General features: G+C 43.3%; 1 protein-coding gene across 3 annotated transcripts in view; it reads right to left on the bottom strand.

The window, feature by feature from the left end:
* Window positions 1–20,481, bottom strand: part of LOC106580349 (phosphatidylinositol 4,5-bisphosphate 5-phosphatase A) — a 34,670-nt gene that overhangs the window by 10,523 nt on the left and 3,666 nt on the right. Inside the window, exons 1-5 of one of the 3 annotated variants that reach the window (XM_014161288.3) lie at window positions 14,696–15,292; window positions 6,195–6,750; window positions 5,363–5,470; window positions 4,965–5,073; window positions 1,786–1,902 (exon numbers count right to left, since the gene is read on the bottom strand). In XM_014161288.3, the coding sequence (XP_014016763.1) occupies window positions 1,786–1,902; window positions 4,965–5,073; window positions 5,363–5,470; window positions 6,195–6,736 (876 nt within the window). In that variant the 5' untranslated portion in view covers window positions 6,737–6,750; window positions 14,696–15,292. Of the gene's footprint in view, window positions 1–1,785; window positions 1,903–4,964; window positions 5,074–5,362; window positions 5,471–6,194; window positions 6,751–14,695; window positions 15,294–20,481 lie in introns of those variants that run through there. The other 2 variants (XM_014161291.3, XM_014161292.3) reach the window with 2 other exon arrangements.

Below are 20,481 nucleotides of genomic sequence, written 5' to 3'. Positions count from 1 at the left end.
GAATAAAGGAAGGGGTAGAGTGAGAAAAAAAGAGAGGAACAGAATAAGGTTGAAGATTGGGGACAGGAGCAGAATGGCAAGATCAGTATGATTTAATAAAACATTCAATTTGCAAACCGAAAGAACAAATGGTACGAATAGTAACCTAGCCTATGAGACACGCCCCCAGTGCGGAAACCTATCTGAGGGCAGGAAGTTTGCGGATACATGAATGACCAGTGAATGACATGATCAATATTTAACGTGCAGTGCTCTATGTGAATGAAGGCAGGACGGAGTGTGCTTCCTCCTGCTGCTCTGCCTCTAAAGCTCTGACCTACTAAAATACAAGAGATGACACAGCAGAGGGAGAACTGCAGAATGTGCTGATGCTTATCTGAGTTCATACAGAGAGGACAATAGAAAGACTTCACAGTGAATTACTACAGCAAAACAGGCAGACAGACGCCCTCTGCAAACTTTGATCAACTGCATCGGCTTTCATTACCCTTAAAGGGTACATCATAGGAAACACATTATTTTAAGTTCAGATCTAATTTACATATCTAAAGAAATTATCTGGGGAGTGTTTAAAGGGATACTTTGGGATTGTGACAAATAAGCCCTTTATCTACTTCCCCCAGAGTCAGATGAACTTGTGGATACCATATTTATGTCTCTGCCTGCAGTTTGAAGGAAGTTGCTAACTAGCATTAGCGCAATGACTGGAAGCCTATGGTATCTAGCGCAATGCTAGTTAGCATTGGCACACGAAACTACCTCCAACTTCCTTCATACTGGATGCATATACATACAAATGGTATCCATGAGTTCATCTGACTCTGGGGAAGTAGATAAAGGGTTTTATGGCTAAAATCCTGAAGTATCCCTTTAAAGGTAGACTCAGCTAAATTAGTTGCCACAAGCAGCACCGCAGATGTTGAGATGAGCGAGATGCAAGACTTCACTTTCACACAGTCACACACTGTTCACGGTGTGGAAGCCAGGGCACCAAAACAGAGGAGAAGATGAGCCTCGCGCATCAACGCTCTTAGTTGTTGCGGAAATTAACCTGTTTACTTTCTGCATCTATGTTATATAGCTGAGTCTACCTTTAATGCTGTGAACGTAAAGGTATTCTCTCTTTGAGAATACTAAAGCACCACCTTCTGGACATCAGAGGTATGGAGGCAGCACAGACTTCCAGACTTCCACTGCTTTGTTATTGTTTCAGTGAAAGAAAATTAAAAAAGGTATGCACTGGATAAGAGTGTCTCCTAAATGACAAATGTAAAATGCAATTAAAGATTCTAGCTTTAAGAGTGGGTCAGTTCTGATTGTGCACTTCAGTTCAATAGCGCTGACATTCCCAGTTCTATATCTTAGCCTAGAGTGTTGGGGCTGTCTTCATTAATGTGGTCGGTCTGATTCTCCGTCAGTTGGTCATTAGGACAAGTCAGTGTTAGGACTGGGAATTACCAGGGACCTCACAATACGATATTATCACGATACTTAGGTGCCGATACGATATGTAGTGCGATTATCACGATTCTATATGTATTGCGATTCGATACTGTGATTTTATTGCGATTTGATGTTCAAAACCTATCGCTCACTATATGTGAGCTCACTATATGTCTGCTGCAGAGAGACGAGAGCATGATACAATTAGTCAAATATCGATATAATATCGTCCAAAAATTCGATTGCGATATGTAACAAGCGATTTCTTCCCCATCACTAGTCATTGTGGACAGTTTTGTGTGGTTCTCTGTAGAATGTAGTCTCAGAAGGCAGGTGTCTTACCCAGTAGCCCCCCAGGCCGGTGCGGGTGGTCTCTGTCTGCACCCCTCGGAGGAAGGGGAGGTGGTAGTACTTAGCAAAGACCAGCAGCAACACCCCCTGCATCCGCTGGGACGTCACCTGAGACAGAGCGAGAGAGAGGGGAAGAAAATGGAGGGAGGGAGACAGAAATGGGAGAGAAGGAGAGAAGTTGTGAGATAATGAGTCACAATGTAAGGTGATGGGGGAGGTAAATTGTCTCCTGCTAAATTTGACAGTTAGAAATACATTAGCCTTTATAGACAAGCTGATTGCCTATAAAGCCTACTGATAAGTGGACATGAGTTGCTTGTATTCACCCATGTTCTTGTAGTCCACCATTCAGTGGGATAATGATTACTGTAATCTCTAGGCAAATGAACACCTCTATTTTATATTGGGAAGTTTATATACGCATCCTCTCTGGGCTGTCTGCCTGAAGCCTGCTAACTGAACGACTGGATATAACTGTATGTATGTCTGTCTCTCTACTGTGTACCAGTGATGTCTCTCTCTCATCAGGATTCAGTGGTCCAGCTCTCCCACTGTTTTGCATGAAGCAGCGAACCTAAAGGAGGGCATAGCCTCCCCTACCCTCTCTGTCTAAACAGTAAACCCATGCACTGTGGAATACATGATACAGCATACACCACAGTAGGCCTGTACTCACGGTAATCATATTGAGCCTACCCAGCCTGCAAATGTATTTCACTTGTATTTTATTGGTCTAGATACCAGGTAATAAAGTTTGTGATATTTCTATCTACTAATAAAGGGGGAAATGCTGTAAACATTTCCTCACTCCAGACCAGAGATTAAAGTCATGCTACTCCCTTCCCCAGTAAATACACTCCATCCACATCCACATCCATAAGAAGCATGACCTCGCATCGCTGGGACCTGTGATGCCCTCAAGGCATTAGAGGCACACATCTTCACGAGAGAGAAGGCCCCTCTCGCTTGCATACTCACTGGCTATTTGCAGGGCTTGGTTGCGTAATGGGCTCTATTGAACCATAAACTGGACTAGGTTCATGTATTCATGTGTGTGTATGTTTCTGTGTAAGGACATAGTGAATGCCTGTGTTCTGTATGTGTGATTGTGTGTAAATGATTGTGTGAATAAGTGTAGATGCGTGTATGTGTCAGTGTGTGTGGGGTTGAAAGACATCTCTGATTAACTTCAGGGAACATTTGGGAATGCTGCTGAGGGCTGCCAAACCACATTTTGGGTTGATAATACAAAATACATTAGGCATATGAGTGTGTGTGTGTGTGTACGTGCCTGACTTAGGCCTGAGATGAGCTGTTAGCCAGTAGTTTTGCAGAGGAAGTCAAGCGCATATCCAGCAAATCAAATCAAAGTTTATTTGTCACCTGCGCCGAATACAACAGGTGTAGCCCTTATAGTGAAATGCTTACTTACAGGCTCTAACCAATAGTGCAAAAAAGGTATTACACAGCATAGTGTAATGCTGGGCCACAGGTCTGAAGAGCGTGGGAATATTAATGTGCCCTTCATCTTTCACAAGCTTTTTCTTTACTTCAACTACATTACATTGTTTCCTGTGATTCGTCTCTAAAAAAAACGACATTTGGATTGGTTGATATGGCCACCAAAATAGCAATAGAGGTAGCCTGGGTCTGCTTCTGCTCTCTTGCCAACTTCTTATAAAATTGTCATGCCAAACAAAATGACAGCAATGGGGTTGGCAAGAGCACAAACAGATCTGGGACCAGCCTACAATAGCTTCAATAGAGGGTGCTGATTAGAGAAGACTTGACTGGCGTATTTGTCTGTAGGGTGGATGGTTTGGCAAGCTCTCTTCTGATAGGTCTAATCGCCAGCCAAGTCTGACAGTGGGCTGTGAGAGCGGAGGAGAGCGATAAGAAGGGAGGGGGATATTACTGACAGTGACCTTAGGGAGAGAAAAGAGGGGGTGTTGGGTTACAGGTAATTCTTGGAGACCTTATGTCTGTGCAACATTCCATGACTAGACAGACTACTACAGTAATACTATTTATGGTTGAAGTTCAGCAGTAACACAGAGTACAGATACTAACAACCACTCAGACATACAATCCTAACAAATACCCATGCATGCACGTGAACACATGTGCACATAAAAAGCTCTCATGTGCAACATTATAAGAGTGTTTTGGAGTCAAGCAAGGCATGAGATGAAGGCCAGGGGACAGAATCAGTCTCACAGAGCCATCAACACAGAGGGAGCCTTACAGTCCAGAAATAAACCAGCACCCTGGGAGACATCCTCTCGTCTAGCTTTCTGTTGTCTCTCTGCAGCTGATTCATCCTCTCTACCTACCTCTCCAACAGGGCGGAATAATGTGTTAGACACTGACAGGCCAAGAAATACCAACCAACCACACTGCACCAGCTGTGGCAGGACCCCCTCTGTCTTTCTCTCTCAAACACATACACACACACACACTGTTACGAATCCCTTTGGCCCTGCAGTCTAGGGGAGATGGAACTGAGACCCGTAACATAAATCATGCAAATTATAATAGTGAAAAGTAACAGTGAGAACAAAAACCATAGACAACTGAAATCTACCATCAAACACTAAAGGTTTATTGTTTAAACACACGGTAAGGGGGGTGTGAGAAAAGGGGCTGAGCGGGACCCAAGCAAAGAAACAATAATCCAAAACCACCCCTAAGCTAGACTAGCCTATTTCAACAAAATAAGTACATTGGAAATGGATGAAAATGTTCTCTAACCAATAGTGCTGCAGCAAGTCACAGAGCTGAGAGAGAGACAGAGGGAGAGAGAGAGACAGAGAGAGAGAGAGAGAGAGACAGAGAGAGAGACAGAGACAGAGAGAGACAGAGAGAGAGAGACAGAGAGAGAGAGACGGTGAGAGAGAGGGAGAGGGAGCGAGAGAGACAGAGCGAGAGACAGAGAGAGAGGGAGCGAGAGAGACAGAGAGAGAGAGAGACAGAGAGAGAGAGAGACAGAGAGAGTAATGAGCCCATCCGCTCCACTATGCCCTCATATTATACACATCACATGGACTGGGAGATATGATCAGAGAGAACAGCAGTTTTCACAAATGTACATAACATGAGCTCTATTTGTTTGCTCTGCATTATTTCTCTTTTTGTGTGTGTCTCTGTGTCAGTGTCAACCCTTTACTGACCAGTATATATCCGAAGGGGCTGAGTCTCTCCATGCAGGCGTCGCTCCATTGGTCTGTGAAGAGAACGTCTTTCAGCCTTTTGTTGATCATTGAGTTGACTTCCTGTAGCCTGAGAGAGCAGCAGTAACACACAGTCAAAAGAGAGGGGAGGAGGAAGAGAGAGAGAGAGAGAGTGGGAAAGAACTGTAACAAGGAAATGGATGGACAATAACACATATGTAGGGGGAAATATAAAGACAGCTAAATAGATGAATCAATATTGTTTAACAGTAAAGCCAACCACTCAACCCAGGGGACTGTCTATGGAAGGCGGATGGATATAAGGGACAAGAGAGGTCTTCTGGAATACTTGGCGATGAGGAGATGGTTGGCGAGACTGCCACCAGGGAAAAGCTCACCCAATTATATACATGTCTGTGTTTCCATCTCCAATGTGCAACCCCAGCAGAGCAGTGATGTCATCTGGCGGCATGGCACCGCCCACATTCCATGTGATTAGGTGCACCCTATCAGAGAGAAGGAACCCAGAATCTCACAATCACATACAGTATACAATTAATAGAAGCTTGGTTCAACCCGTAACAAAATAATTAGGCAACAGATTCTTAATGATCTGCAGACCATTTAATTACAAAGAATTTGTCAGGACATGGGAGGGCACGGATGATACATCTTTATCTGATACACTTCCATTGATTCTCTGAGTATGCACTCTCTCCATTAGCTTAATTAGCGTCATAAATTAGAGAGGTTATCAGAGAGCTCTGACAAAGCCTCGGGGACACTGGCTTTGTGTTGTGAGCATAGAAAATAACAGCGAGTGGGAAGTGGGAATATCTGAAACTGCTGACTGTTACAGCTTCTTCATTTAGGAGTTTCAGTGGTAAAGACACATTGTCTTGAGTTGAGCTTGAGTTAAGAGAGAAAAAGACCTTTAGAAGTAGTCACAAACCATTTTCCTCCGGCTGTACTCTGGTAGATGTGGTTGAACAGTTTCCTGCCACTGTGATAAAAGGAAATGACTTCCCAGTAAAAGTTTAGTTGGTCACATGCCACTGCAACCTGTACTATGGTGCTTGGGCCATATATTGACAAATTACTGTGTCACCACCACAGCACTGAAGGTCTGAAGCATGCTCTTAAAAAGTGTTTCCTGTTCATGTTCAAAACAACTATTATGCTGTAGTGAAAGCTGGATCTGATAGAAAACGCACAGAGCCAGGAGCTCACCTGAAGTCTTCCACCACCTGAGACTGTGTGTCCGCGGTGCCCACCACAGAGAAGGCCCTCTGGGCATGAGGGTTGAGATGGGGAGGTATAGACCTGGAGGATGGTGGCTGGGGAACTGAGGCTGCCCTCATTGAGATAGGGCTCCTGGCCCCTGGGGGGTGGCCTGGGACTTTAGGGCCAACATTCAGAGTGGTTTCAGTGGCCCCTCCATGCCCCCCATGGGGCTTGGCTGCTTCAGGCTGCAGGGGCTTGGGATGGCTGGCCCCAGCTGGAGCATCATGAGTGGTGGATCGGTCCTGGTTGGCCTCTGGAGGGTCAGGTTTGGGATCACAGATGTCCACAGAGCCCTCTATTCTGGGGGTCCTCTGAGGCCGTCGAGGCCGCACTGGGACTGACAGTTGAGGAGCAGGAGCAGAGGCAGAAGGGTCGGAGGCTGGGGCTTCTGTGCCTGGAACTACTGCTGGAGTGGGGGTTAAAACCTCTGCTAGTCCAGATGGGTTCTCAGGCTGTGGTTGGCTTTGGTTCTGGTTAACTGGATCCATCTCCCACAAACTCACTGAAAAACAATAGCAGGAGAAAGTCGTGATCACCATATTCCTTCAGAGTGTCCCAGGCAGTATAGACAGTCTAGATGTTTAGCAATGGAAGACCAAAGTTCTACATGTCTGGTGATGGTGGGGAGGGGAGGGGTATTTATTATGTGCTCTCATTGACTCATCCGTTGATGTGATTCAGCAGTTCACATTCCCCCTATTCCGAGGGTGCTCTGGCAGCATAATGCCAGCCCTGAGTTTCTGGCTGTTTGCACTCAGGTGTGCGACTGACAGCATCTGAAACAGGTAATTAAGTCGTCCCGGAGGAGAGAAAGAGCAAGAGAGAGAAGAGAGCAAGAGAGAGAGAGAGAGAGGGGGTGAAAGTGTTTAGAGAAAGAAAAGCACTGAGGGGAATAAGAGGAGGTAGAGACAGGAGAGAGAGAGAGAGAGAGAGAGAGAGAGAGAGAGAGAGAGAGAGAAAAGGAGGGGACAACAGTTTACACCTCTCACAGCTCTTGGACCAACTCAGAAATAGAGCGAGGAGAACATGCCGGTGTGCTGCTTATCTCAGCAGCTCTCTTAGTTCAGGAGCCACCTCGCCTGCCATTCCTCCGGTAACCACGGAGACGCAGAGTAAGTTCATATCAGCTCAGAACACCTGCTAGACACAAGCGACGGAAACCGCTGCAGGGTCTGCAGCAATGCAACCTGAAAGAATGGTAATGACAACAGAGAGAAAGAGAACCCTAGAGGGCACTTGTAGTAGAGGTCTTCACAGGTCCACCAGACCCAAAATTCTGAGATCTGAGTCCTAAATTCTTACTTTTGTCTCGGATCTGGATCGGGTCTGATATAATTGCCACGGGTCTTGGATATGTGCAATCAAAATTGATTTACCGACTAGACCCGGTTGGACCTGTTCATTTAATGTGTGAGGTAATGACAACTATGCAAGTTTGTTATCTGTGTCAGCCAATTGCAACTCAATAAAACGTATAGCTTATGCACACCTGAAACTGGTTCCGGCCACTCACCTCACGTGCGCCTGCTGCTGAGGAGGGCGAGAGAGAGGGAGTGAAAGGAGGCTTGGCCTAGGCTACTGTTGATTGCGAAGATGGAGGCCTTTTTCATTGAAGTAAAACAAAAGTTAGTGAAGAAAGTGTATAGTGAAAAAAAGCTGACAAGGGGAATGTCCTCTGTGGGTGGACAAATACGAGAAGAACGTTGGCGCGGCAAAATGGACTGTGTGCAACTCGCTATTCAGGATTGATGCAATTTTCAAACTTTTATTTATTTTTGTATTTATTATAATTTGTTTTATCATTATTATTATTATTGTGTATCATTGTTATTATTTTAGACATATTTAGGAATCTAAACCAGTTCTTTAAATATGCTAAAAGTGTTTTGTTTCATTTTGTTGAGAGATTTTCTTGGCTAAATTAAGTTTGAACAGTCTTTTTAATTTTATGCTCTGTATTTAGTTTAAGATAGGTTAAAAGTAGGCCTGTTGTAAAATAAATATAATTAGTCAATTGCTGTCATTTGTTGGGTAGGCCTATGGTAAGAACTCGCCTTCGTTGGCAATTGCTGCAATATAAGCCTGTTCAAAACTTTCGTGAAGGTTTAAACCAGTTCAGTTCAAATATGTGTTTTGTTTTATTCTGTTGAGCCATTTTCTTTGGTCAAGTTCCAACTATAAAGTTATGTTTGCCGCAATATAATAGAATTACAGGTAGGCCTACAGTAGGTAGAGCTACTCGCAGTAGGAAAAACCAGGGCGAGATACAACATGTAATTGAATGTCGCCATATAATAACCTGTTCGTATTTTCCCTATAAATACTGACTTGACTGACTTTTGGTATTACTCTAATAAAGTTAAGAAACTTTTGGGAAGGTTGGGTGTGGTGTAGCTATTATTAGGTTTCACTACTGCAGGCCTGTGAAGGCAGTGCGTACTGGCACTCCAACTCTCTCTGACAATTGAACTTGAGGTGAGGAAGAATGTTTCAGGTCTACCAGAGCTACTCCTTTAATCTAACAATATAATGCTTATCTTTATTAAAAACATTCAGATAGAAAATTAACGAATTAGCCTCCTTCTGTACGCCTATCTATATAATAGGAACATGGCGCCGGCATATGTCTATATTTCTCTCGGTCTCTAAGGCTAGGCCTAAGCATTATATTCATAAAATATATAAATATACTATAGAGTGGAAACGCCTAGGCCTATAGGCCTATCTGCATGCAGTGCCCTGATGCATTTAGCGCTCAAATCTGAATTATTACTTTAGAAAAGTAAAAAACAATAAAACACCAGGCTATAAACATTTGAATATGCTACACATTGAAACAACAAATCATTTTTTGTCATTTGTTATAGGCAGTTTTTAAGGACCAATATCACTTGTTTATTGATGGCACTGGCAGTGCCCAGTCTGTGGTTTCTTTCTATCTTTCTATCTAAACGGGTCCTCGGGTCCGTTGTCCTCAGGTCCATTCGGAACGGGTGTCCGTTTGAAAAAGATATATTATGCATATCGGGTCGTGTGGGAAAGCCACAAATCCTTTTCAGAACAGGTCCAAGTTTTTGGAATCATGAAGACCTCTAACGTGTAGTATGATGCAGCCTTTGGCCTGTGAGTGTCCATGGGGCTGGGAGACATGACTCAGGGCCAGTCTGGGCCCCCTTCCCATTCCCATCACTCAACCACAGGGGTCAGGAGACAGAGACATGAGGAGAGATGCCTGGCTGGAGGAGAGACGCCATCTCTCAGACTGGCTGAGGAGAAACAAGGAGGGCACCTCTTGACTGCCAAGACCATTGGGCATCCATCCAACACAACATTCACTCACCCTCTGACCCTCTCACCTATCTTAAAGTATAGACACCATACCGTACCTATATCACAGAGCAAATGGCAGTGCAGTGTAACAGTAAGATAAGTCCAGATCTTAACAGCAGGAAAATGATCAGAAACAAGACAGGAAAACAAGGAGGGATGGTGTGAAAACAAAGCGGCTAGATCTTTATCATCCACTAATATTTACAAGTCTCTTAAACCAAAAACATACAAACATTCTCATCTGCTCTCACAATAATCACAATGACATTCTGGAGCTGAGTCGTGACCTCTTCGCAGAGAGCAGATATGAGAGCTACAGCTCCTTGAAGGTCAATCCAATTCACGTGACATGTCCCCCTGAGCTGTACATTCATGGTAACATGGTGGTGTTTATGTGGACCAATAGCCTGGTCCCTGGACACATGTCTATAGTCCATGTATGGTGTTTTTGTGGAGGAATGAGGAGGAGGGAGGCTGGTGATACGGCGCACGTGGGAGAGGGTGGGTACAAAACGAGCAGCGCTGACTGGGGATGAGAGTCAGGCAGGCTAGACGATATCATCCTATGTCTCTCAACCATACACAGTAGCCTATATCATGTTTGTTCCTTTCCCATTTGTACACATTGTCTCTCTCTGGTCTTCTCATTCTCCATGACATAATCCCCTTCACTTCCACTCCTTATCTCCTTTAACTCTCCATCGTCTCCTTAGCCTTTCCCGCCATTGTTCGTCTCCATCTCACACACACTGTTCCTCTCTCATTTATTCTCCTATATTTTGCCTCTTCCCTGTAATTTCCTATTCACTCTATTTAACTCTGCCCGTCTATCTAATTCTACACCTACAATTATGGCTACGCTCACTCTCTGCCTCTCTCTCTCTCTCTACACTCTGAGGTGACACTGGTGCTGTGCACTTGGCTAACGTGAGCTGTATTGTGCCTCTCAGCCAACCCCCTCACACTCGCTATCTGTGACGTCAACGTGTCACAGTCCTGATGGCCGCTGTCACATACAGCGAGAGATAACTACAGTATCTGCAGCCAATGGAGTGATGGGGGGGATGAGGTCTGGACAGAATTACTGGATAACTAGAAAGGGAGGATAGAGGAGGTGGTAGGACTGATAGTGAGCAATACAAAAAGCAGGAAAATATTAAATTAAGATCATTATTTAGGAAAAAGGAAACACACTGACTGACTAACAACTGCAAGTGTAAGGGAAAGGAAAGTGCACACTATGTTATGAGCAGGACAGCGTTACCTATCTACTGTAGCAACATGTCTTCATTGAGACCTACACATGGGCCTGAATAGACAGACTACACTGACGGACAGCAACCACTTCTCATTGCAAACACGTTCTACAGCGAGAAATAGAGGAATGATTTGATAATAGCAAATCTGTCATGATGTTTACATGCACCCCCCTGAGAGAGCAAGAGCAAGAGGGACAGCAGGAGCAAAAGAGAGGCAGTCCTTACAGCAAACAACACACAAGAATACATACAGCTCTAAAAAGTAGAAACAGAAGTATCTATCGGCTGTAGAACAAATAGCAAAAACAAATGGCACCTACAATACCAGTCATAACCAAAGCTTCACATGAGAGGTGCCCTGCGCAGATATAGGATTGAAATAACTCAATACTGTATTTCATTCTATTCAAGGTTATTCTTAATATTTCCTATACGCGTTCTGATGTAGCCTATCATAACATAAACCAAAACAATATAGCTGATATCTTGAACAGTGGTGGTCTCTGCAGATTTTCATTAAAGTCAATGACTCTGGCAGCATGGTTAAGACTGATCACATTCAGCCCACATCTTCCATGTTAATGGTTTAAATTACAGCTGAAGCGCGTGCTGATTTGCTCTGCCGCGCTCCAGGACCATATGTCCCTCCTGATAGGGATACAAATGATGTCCTGCTGCTGCCAAAATTGTAGACAGACCTCTTTAAGGTCATAGTGCTACTGGGACCCAGAAGAACCCACCCCCACATCCCAAACTTCGGTTTCCAGAAACCTCAAATACAAAGGATCACCTCGTCATGGAAACAGTGTATCCTCCTTTGTCACAAGACCGCAGGCCCTACTGATCTCACTTAACTAGGCAAACTACTATAGAACCACTGCATGCAGTCCTGAACCAACATTACTCAACATGACTGTAAAGTCAAAGTGAGTAGGTATTCTATAACAGCGATGGAAGAAACCCTCCTCAGGTGGCTTTGAGAAGCTGGAATACTTTGGCTGAACAGGGTAGTAGAAGACTTTCCTTCTGATGTTAACAGTGAAGGACAATTCACGTCTGGGTAATAGGATTTGGCGACTATCTCTCGGCAGAGGCAGCATGTCTGAGGCAGCATGTCTGAGCCAGTAACCTGACGGAATCCAACAAATTGTACAGAGAGTAACAACATAGAAAAAAAGGGCTCCAGTCATTAAGGAGAATCAGTAGAGGCAGAACACAAGGTGGCTGTGCTTGGATGACTGGAACATTAGACAGGCCCCATGGATCTGGACGATTTAAAGGCTTATGCAATCTCAAAGCAAAGTCAATTAAATGCCCAAGTGTTCCATCCTGCCCGCTGCTATCTTTTTAATGAGAAATGTGAAATCCCTTCAAAAGGCCTTGCCAGAGGATGCGACAACACAACATGCTTTTGGGTTTGTGTGAGTGGATGAGTGCGAAGAGGTGTGACTTCATAATCTCGACACTGACTGAACTGTGGGACCAACAGCCTACAATGTAACCGGTGGGACTGTGGTTACAGGAGCATAATTGCATGGGTGTACAATATTTTGGGTTATAAAAAAACAAAAAAACATTATTTATTATTCTACCCCTTTTTCTCCCCAATTTTGTGGTATCCAATTGGTAGTTACAGTCATGTTCCATCGCTGCAACACCCGCTCGAGAGAGGCGAAGGTCGAGAGACCAGACAAGCTGCACTGCTTCTTGACACAACGCCCGCATAACCCGGAAGCCAGCTGCACCAATGTGTCGGAGGAAGCACCGTACACCTGGCGACCATGTCAGCGTGCATTGCACCCGGCCCGCCACAGCAGTCATTAGTGTGCGATGGGACAGGAACATCCCTGCCAGCCAAACCCTCCCCTAACCCAGACGACGCTGGGCCAATTGTGCGCCACCCCATGGGTCTCCTGGTCACGGCCGGCTGCGACAGAGCCTGGACTCGAACCAGGATCTATAGTGGCACAGCCTTTAGGCCTTAGACCTTAGACCACTGTACCACTCAGGAGATCCTTTCGGTTTTGTTTTAACAGAAATTAGGACACACTCTTCCTCTTTAGGCAAACGAAGGGGTACAGCTGCACTTTAAAATGAAGTCGTTATCTTCTAAGGGTTGTTCAGTCTGTGAGCTGCAGAATGAGACCATGAGAGGCCTGTAGGATTGAGAGCTATTGGCAGGAGCTTCAGGGACCCAGCCAAGGAGTCAAACAGGCTGATGATATGAGACACTAGAGGTGGAAACGTCTGAGAGCAATAAGATCCAGTACAATAACCATATTCATGGTATAGAAATGCAAATATATCTCTAGATTATTTGAATTGCAGATGCCTTTGTGAAGTTATGATAAATATAAAAAATGATGTTCTTATAACAACACATGTATCAATTACATATACATGTGTTATTACCACTTCATAATATAGTGAATGTATCCATTTTTTAGCATCAAAATGAACCTTATGTCTGCAGGACACCACAACAATCTATTGTCAATACTTATTTTTGTATCCATCTAATGTGAAAAATGTCAGTACTGTGAGTTCACCAGTTTATCATGCCAGAGGGCATAGGCCAAGCTAATAGAATTACAATAACCAGGGTTTGCAATGTGTTTTTCTGACCAGTCAGAGAGGAAAAATGTCCAACTAAAAGCTACAGCAAGTTATAGTTAAAATGACCAAATAGACCAAATTGAATGAAAAAAAGCCATTCTGAGACGAGATCATATCTTCAGTCTTATGTGCTTTAGCATATCACAGATATCTTGGCAAGTTAACTTGTGTATACAACATCCATTGGTTGTAATGTTTTAAATGAAGTGACTGACTGAAGAGATGTAAATGTGTAAATGGATTTATTCAGGAATCCAATCATCCAATGACTGAATGAAGCCAGTTGCTTGTGTGGCCTAATTCTGCTCCTATTTCAAGGCCATTCTGAGAGAAAAAAAGGTTGGTTTAATTTGGTGACTCAGTCTCAGATCTTATCTCAGAGCATGTGTGTGTGTTAAAGAGGTAAAGATAGAGGACATCTGTGTGTCTTCATCAGTGAATGTGTGTGACAACATGATTGTAAATCATGACCAGAATATGGGTGTAGTGCCTATTTCAATCAAAAGAGTTACGCCATGTTAATTAGTACAAATGTGTACAAACACTGATGCATGGGGGAACACCAGTCTAGTTGCACAAATGATTTTTCCACTCGACATAACAATGCCCTAGGAGGTTTTCATTATGATACAATTACTCTATAAACTACTTACTGACCTTTCATCTACCCACATGTGGTTATATTCCTGTATCTGAACCCCAACCTCTCTCTTCCCTTCCTGAAACTGTAACTCAATCAGAACAAAATGTAACATGATAGAGAAGTCGAGTATGGTTGGATGCCATGCTTTCATACAGTGGCATATGGGTAAATACAATGGCAGCACTATAATACATACAATTCATATTAGCATAATATGATTTGTACCAACAACCCATGGTGCATTGCACTGCTTTTCTGAGTAAGACAACTCCAACTGATAATCAGCTGATGTAAGAAGGGCTTTATAAATACATTTGATTTGATAATGTAAACAAGAACACTGACAGGGTTTGTTCAGATTGCATGTCACCACCAAGTTGGCAAGCTTTTGTTTTGACTGCTTGTTGGGATCATGCTTATTCAATGTAATAACTCTGTGACAATCAAAGGACACCAGATTAAATACATAAAATCATCAGAAATTATGATCAGGATTCGATTCAGTGTTGCGCTCAGGTCGCCTACATTGGCAGCAGCATGCAACGACATGTCTTTACAATAAGTACAGTAGTTAATATGTTATTACATAACTACATCACCTGTTCAGTAAAGATTAGAGATGAAATGATGTCAGACGACGAAATGACCGTCCGAATGAAGACTTGGTTAGTTGAGTATAGTCTGATGCTTGTTCGGCGCCTACCTCTCCTGAGGATGAACAGTTCTGGGCTATTATTGTGTTTAAGGCTTGTCAGAGGATGAGGTTTAAATAGCCTTTCCCCGTTACGATACTTTTATCATATCAGACCTCCCTGTCCTGACGTTCTTCAAATATAACTATCGGCATCCAAGCGCGTTCCACACTGGCGATGTCCGAGTGGAGGACAGTTACGCTGCCAAGTGAGGTGCTTCGAGCTTTCACGCTCACGGAAGGCAGATACATTTCATAAACAAACGAGGCGTACATTCATATTCACCCGTTGCGCTTATTAGCTTCTGAATGATAAAACAACCTTTTCACGGCGTATGCAAATGCTGCGTCGATTAAACCGACGTGGCTTGGACTGTTTGGTAGCCTATGCCGTTCAAAGTATGTACACTCGTTCATCCGGTTCTGTACGCGAACGTCCACTCTATGAATACACAACGTTGTTTTGATGATGAGTAGGTACGCCTCGATCACACCGATAGTGTGAGCTAACAGACAACCTACAGTAGACTATATATCTTGAAGCTTTACCGCCGCACAGCGGTTAGATTTGTGAACTGGCCATTTACAGAAATGGAACTGTGAAGGTTGCTCAATGTCGCGCAATTTGGCGAGGTGGAACGTGCATCTTTGCGCGGCTTTCCAATCTTTCATGAACATTAATAGTAGAATAAATGTACCTCAATACTTCTTATTTACCATTTATTACAATCAGTCCTATCCGTGCCATGGTGCCCTAGCTATGCTATACCCGCACAGGCGCCTGTATAGGCTACCTAATGGGAAGCAGTGTTTCATCGTGCGGTGCCGCCCTCTAGTGTACATGGGCCGTAAGCTATAGGCGCCCAATACACCTGCATCCCTTCACCGACTCCAGGGGCGCGCTCCCCTCCACATTTAAACGTTATATTGTTACTTCAGTAGTCCTCCTAGGTTTTATTATGTCTGATGTGGCCTATTATTTATCAATGGTCCACTACTTGTGTTTCTAAGGGTTTCTCAGTTAGGCTACCAGAGGCAGTATCCTAGTCACATTCATTAATAGGTTTACTCACTGTCTGTATGTATAAGCACTGTGTATTTCCTCTGACAAATAGCTATTAAGCGCTGAGCTGAAATGACACTAAATAAACTCCAGGTTTAAGATAAACCTTTATAAAATAGAATCCTAACAGCTGCATCACCATTAATGAAATTATCACTCTTAATGAGCTATACTGAACAAAAATATAAATGCAACATGTAACAATTTCAAAGATTTTACCCAGTTAAGGTTTATATATGAAAATCAGTCAATTGAAATAAATTCATCAGGCCCTAATATATGGATTTCACATGGCTGGAATACAGATATGCATCCGTTGGTCACTGATACCTTAAAAAAGCATGGGCCTCACAATGGGCCTCAGGATCTCACTATGGTATTTCTGTGCATTCAAATTGCCATCGCTAAAATGCAATTATGTTCATTGTCCATACCTTATATCTGCCCATACCATAACCCCACCGCCACCATGGGGCACTCTGTTCACAATATTGACATCAGAAAAACGCTTGCCCACACAACGGCATACATGTGGTCTGAGGTTGTGAGGCTGGTGGATGTACTGCTAAATTCTCTAAAACAATGTTGGTAGAGAAATTAACATTCAATTCTCTGGCAACAGCTCTGGTGGACATTCCTGCAGTCATTATGCCAATTGCACACTTCATCAAAACTTGAGACATCTGTGGCATGGTGTTGTGTGACAAAACTGCACATTTTAGAGTGGCCTTTTATTGTCCCCAGCACAAGGTGCACCTGTGTAATGATCATGCTGTTTAATCAGCTTCTTGATATGCCACACCTGTCAGGTGGATGGATTATCTTGGCAAAGGGGAAATGCTCACTAACAGGGATGTAAACAAATTTGTGCCCAAAATTTGAGAGAAATACAATTTTTGTGCAAATGACAAATTTCTGGGATCTTTTATTTCAGCTCTTGAAACATTGGACCAACACTTTACATGTTGCATTCATATTTTTGTTCAGTGTATAAACCCACAATGGATAGCCCTATCCATATCCTCTCTTCTAATGTCATATCATGCCTTTAATCTCATATGATTGTATGTGCCTGACAAACATCCTCCTTGGGTAGCTGGCTCATTCTGAAGCTGTGATTGACAGCACCAAAGTTACCTAGGAAACATCCCAGGGTTCCTGTCCCCCATTTTGGACCTACTGTATGACCTCCTGACAGCATAAAACCTCTGTAAAACTTCAAATGTTAGTGAAATTCCCCCACTGATTGTTGTAGATGGGAATGGGTCTGGCTCAGTTACATCCCCAATGGGGCCATAGTACTTTTGAAATAGTGTCTGCAGTTAACAAGGCTCTTGTAATGAAAATATAATGTGTTGACCTCAGTGGAGGCTGTTGAGGGGAGGCCGGCTCATAATAATGGCTAGAACGGAGCAGATGGAATGGCATCAAACCGATGGAAACCATGTAATTGATGTATTTGAGATCATTCCACCTATTCTGCTCCAGCTGTTACTACGAGCCCGTCTTCCCCAATTAAGGTGCCACCAATCTCCTGTGGTTGACCTTTCCTAAAATTAGAACAAACACAGTTTCAGTGAACCAATCTCGCTCTCAACCACAGCATGCGACAATAACACCATCTTATGACTACATAGAGCCCAACACTAAGTGCCCAACACTGGCATGACTGCCATTGCAATAGGAAAAACCTCAGCAACAACGCTAAAATGTTGGAACCAAAAGCCTATGTTGCCATCAGAGCATGTGTGCAGAGTTTAGTGGTTAGGTGCGGCGCTCCATGTCTTTTCCTGCTGCTCCACTAAAACCGCTCCGCGCTCACAGGAAAAAAACTGCTGCTCCAAATTCGCTCCATTCATTAAAATAATAAATGTAACCGACACCCATCTATTTTTGTGACTACCTGGACCTACCAATTGGTTTTTAAATATTCTAACCAAACCATATGGATTTGAATGAAAATTATTTTAATTAACATGAAAAAAGTGAATGTAAGAAGCAAACATAATTTCAAATAGGCTAGGGTACTACGGGGTAACTAGCCACCCCCTAAGAACAATGTCTAATTTCTGACACAAAAAAGCAACGCTTGGAAAAGAAATGGTATGTGGATGAATGTCATGCTTAGGCAAGTAAACTATAAAGGGAAATAAATGGCTACAGTTGACACTTTTTTTGTTATTTCATGAAATGTTGTTTTTGGAAAAGGGGCTTTTTTGAAGTACCGAGGTAACACACACGGGTGTGCCAGTTACCCTGTAGAAGATTATGGCATACTGTAGGGTTTCACACAAGTGTGTTAAAATCAATTTAATCTGTTTTATTTAGAAATGCTTTAGTAAGTAATACTAAGCTAAGCCTAGTTGTCTTATTTTAATTATTTAAATAAAATATGGCGGGAAATGGTGTTGCACATGTTACCATTAATATCCGCACTGAGGAGATTTGATGTAAAGTCCCTCTTTTTATCTCACCTGCACATTCATTTTCTTTGTTCTTTCTTTGTTGTTCCTTTTCCATACAATTGCACTAAATATTATTTGAATAATGCAAGATTTTAAATCCCAGCACTTTAAAATGACATTCAGGAGCAAAAGGTTTTCAATAGTTGTTTTTAATTAATTAAATAAAGATTCATAGGGATATTGGAATGGAATATAACTAATAACATGAAATAACGTTGGAATATAACATTTAATAACAGTAACTCATAACTCTGTAAAATTGGAGCACAACTCATGAGCCCCCCCTTCTGCACTACTCACTCCTAATCCAGCCCCCACCTGCTACTAAAAACAGCGGGAGAGATGCCAACTTACGTACTACCAGGTCTCAGGTTCACCTGAGTCGAGACTCTACACGTCACGGAGAAACCCATAGGCCCCGCGGTGACCTATCGCCGCGGGGCCTATGGGTTTCTCCGCCTTGAGTCTCCGAACGTAGGGGGGACAAGCACACCTACAATGCGTGAGGTCCCACGCTCAGGCTAGCCTGAGGCCTGGTAGTGTCAGCTGATGGTCAGTCGCATGCCATTCCACTTCATGCTCCGAGGAGCGTGGAGAGAGCCCCCACCGTGACGTGTAGAGTCTCGACTCAGGCGAACCTGAGACCTGGTAGTACGTAACCGCTGGGCACAGGCCATCCCCATTTAATGTTCACTCTCGGCGGGAGTTCGTTCGATTTAAACCTTCGTGGTTTAGAGCTGACCAAGCATGCAGGGAACGCAGGTTTTGTTTCATCACAGCCTTCTGTGATCAGACTGATTTCGGCAGGACACCGGATCGGCCGTTCCCAATTATCTTGGCCCTCCCTCTCCCGGCCGAAGCCGGGGCAGCGTTCGAGCCAATAAGGTGAATGCACCAATTTGTAAGTCGCTCTGGATAAGAGCGTCTGCTAAATGACGTAAATGTAAATGTAAAATGTATATTTACAACTTTTTCAAAATGTAAAAAAAATGTATTCATTTACAACAAAATCATTTAAAAATATCTCCAAAAGTTGTGATCACACAGAGGAATTTTGTTGTTGAGCAAGAGCAGCCAGGGAAAGTGTTGGGCAAAAAAATTGGTGACATCTTGTGGTCTTAATGAGAATTACGGGGGGGGGAGGGGCAGTTACCCCAGGGGGCTAGTTACCCCCTAGTACCCTATCTGTCATACTAAACAGCATATAAACACTCTAAATAGGTCAGGAGACAATTATTTAGGCTATATTATTTCAAGGATATAGCCTACAAATAAATAAATTGTGAAGCATTTGTGAGTGCGACACAATAGGCTGGTGGGGACATAAAGCGTTCAGCATTTAAACAACATTTCGTTGTATTAAATCATTATAGTCTATAAATTGCGCATAATAGGCTGTGACTTACTTATAATTAAATACAAATTAAACGAAAAATGACTTATTAGTGCCTTTGAATTCACTTAGAAACAAGAGCTACTGGGACACCCTTTTGGCCACTCTTGCCGGGCTGGGCAGAGATGCATTTTAAAAATATAATATGTATAGGCCTGAAGGTTTTTAGGCAAAGTAACCCAATCAAAACGGAAAGCTCCTTGAACGTGGGAATATGCCAGGCCTATTGGGCCAAATCAATTATGGCCTATTGTATAGATAGTAGAACAAAAATGAACGAAACGTCTAAGAGATTACATTTTTAGTTTATAAATACTTTGCTACAATGACACACTTAGTTATCTACCCGCCTAGTTTATTTATTTTAGCATGTGCACGGAGTAAGTACACCATCATTCCGTTGGTATATGTGTCTTTTCAGATTCCACAATGATTCTTTAGTTCTGGACACTACATCACGGCACTCCCTCTCTTGCTCTTGGTCCTCATCTTTGTTAGCCACCTTGATTTAGCACCTGTGTGTTTTAGCAATTTCTTTATGAAAATATTTAGCGAACTCCATGACAATAGCTAAAGCAAGGGGCTATAGCGGCACACAAGTAGACTACAAATGCATGCTGGGGCGGGCATGCCTGAGCTCGTGAAGTGAGCCCTACTGGAGCGAAATTGGAGCGGGCGAGAAGGTCGACACTCCAGCCTTTGGGAATCTCGATCAACGCTTCAATCAAATTGGGCACGTTCCGCTCCTTTCTCTGCTCCAACACCGCTCCGCT

The sequence above is a fragment of the Salmo salar genome, chromosome 20 (assembly GCF_965601325.2).
Source record: "Salmo salar chromosome 20, fSalSal1, whole genome shotgun sequence".
Classification (NCBI taxonomy): Eukaryota; Metazoa; Chordata; class Actinopteri; order Salmoniformes; family Salmonidae; genus Salmo; species Salmo salar.
Note: the sequence above shows the minus strand (reverse complement) of the source record. Positions and strands in the feature narration are given on the sequence as shown.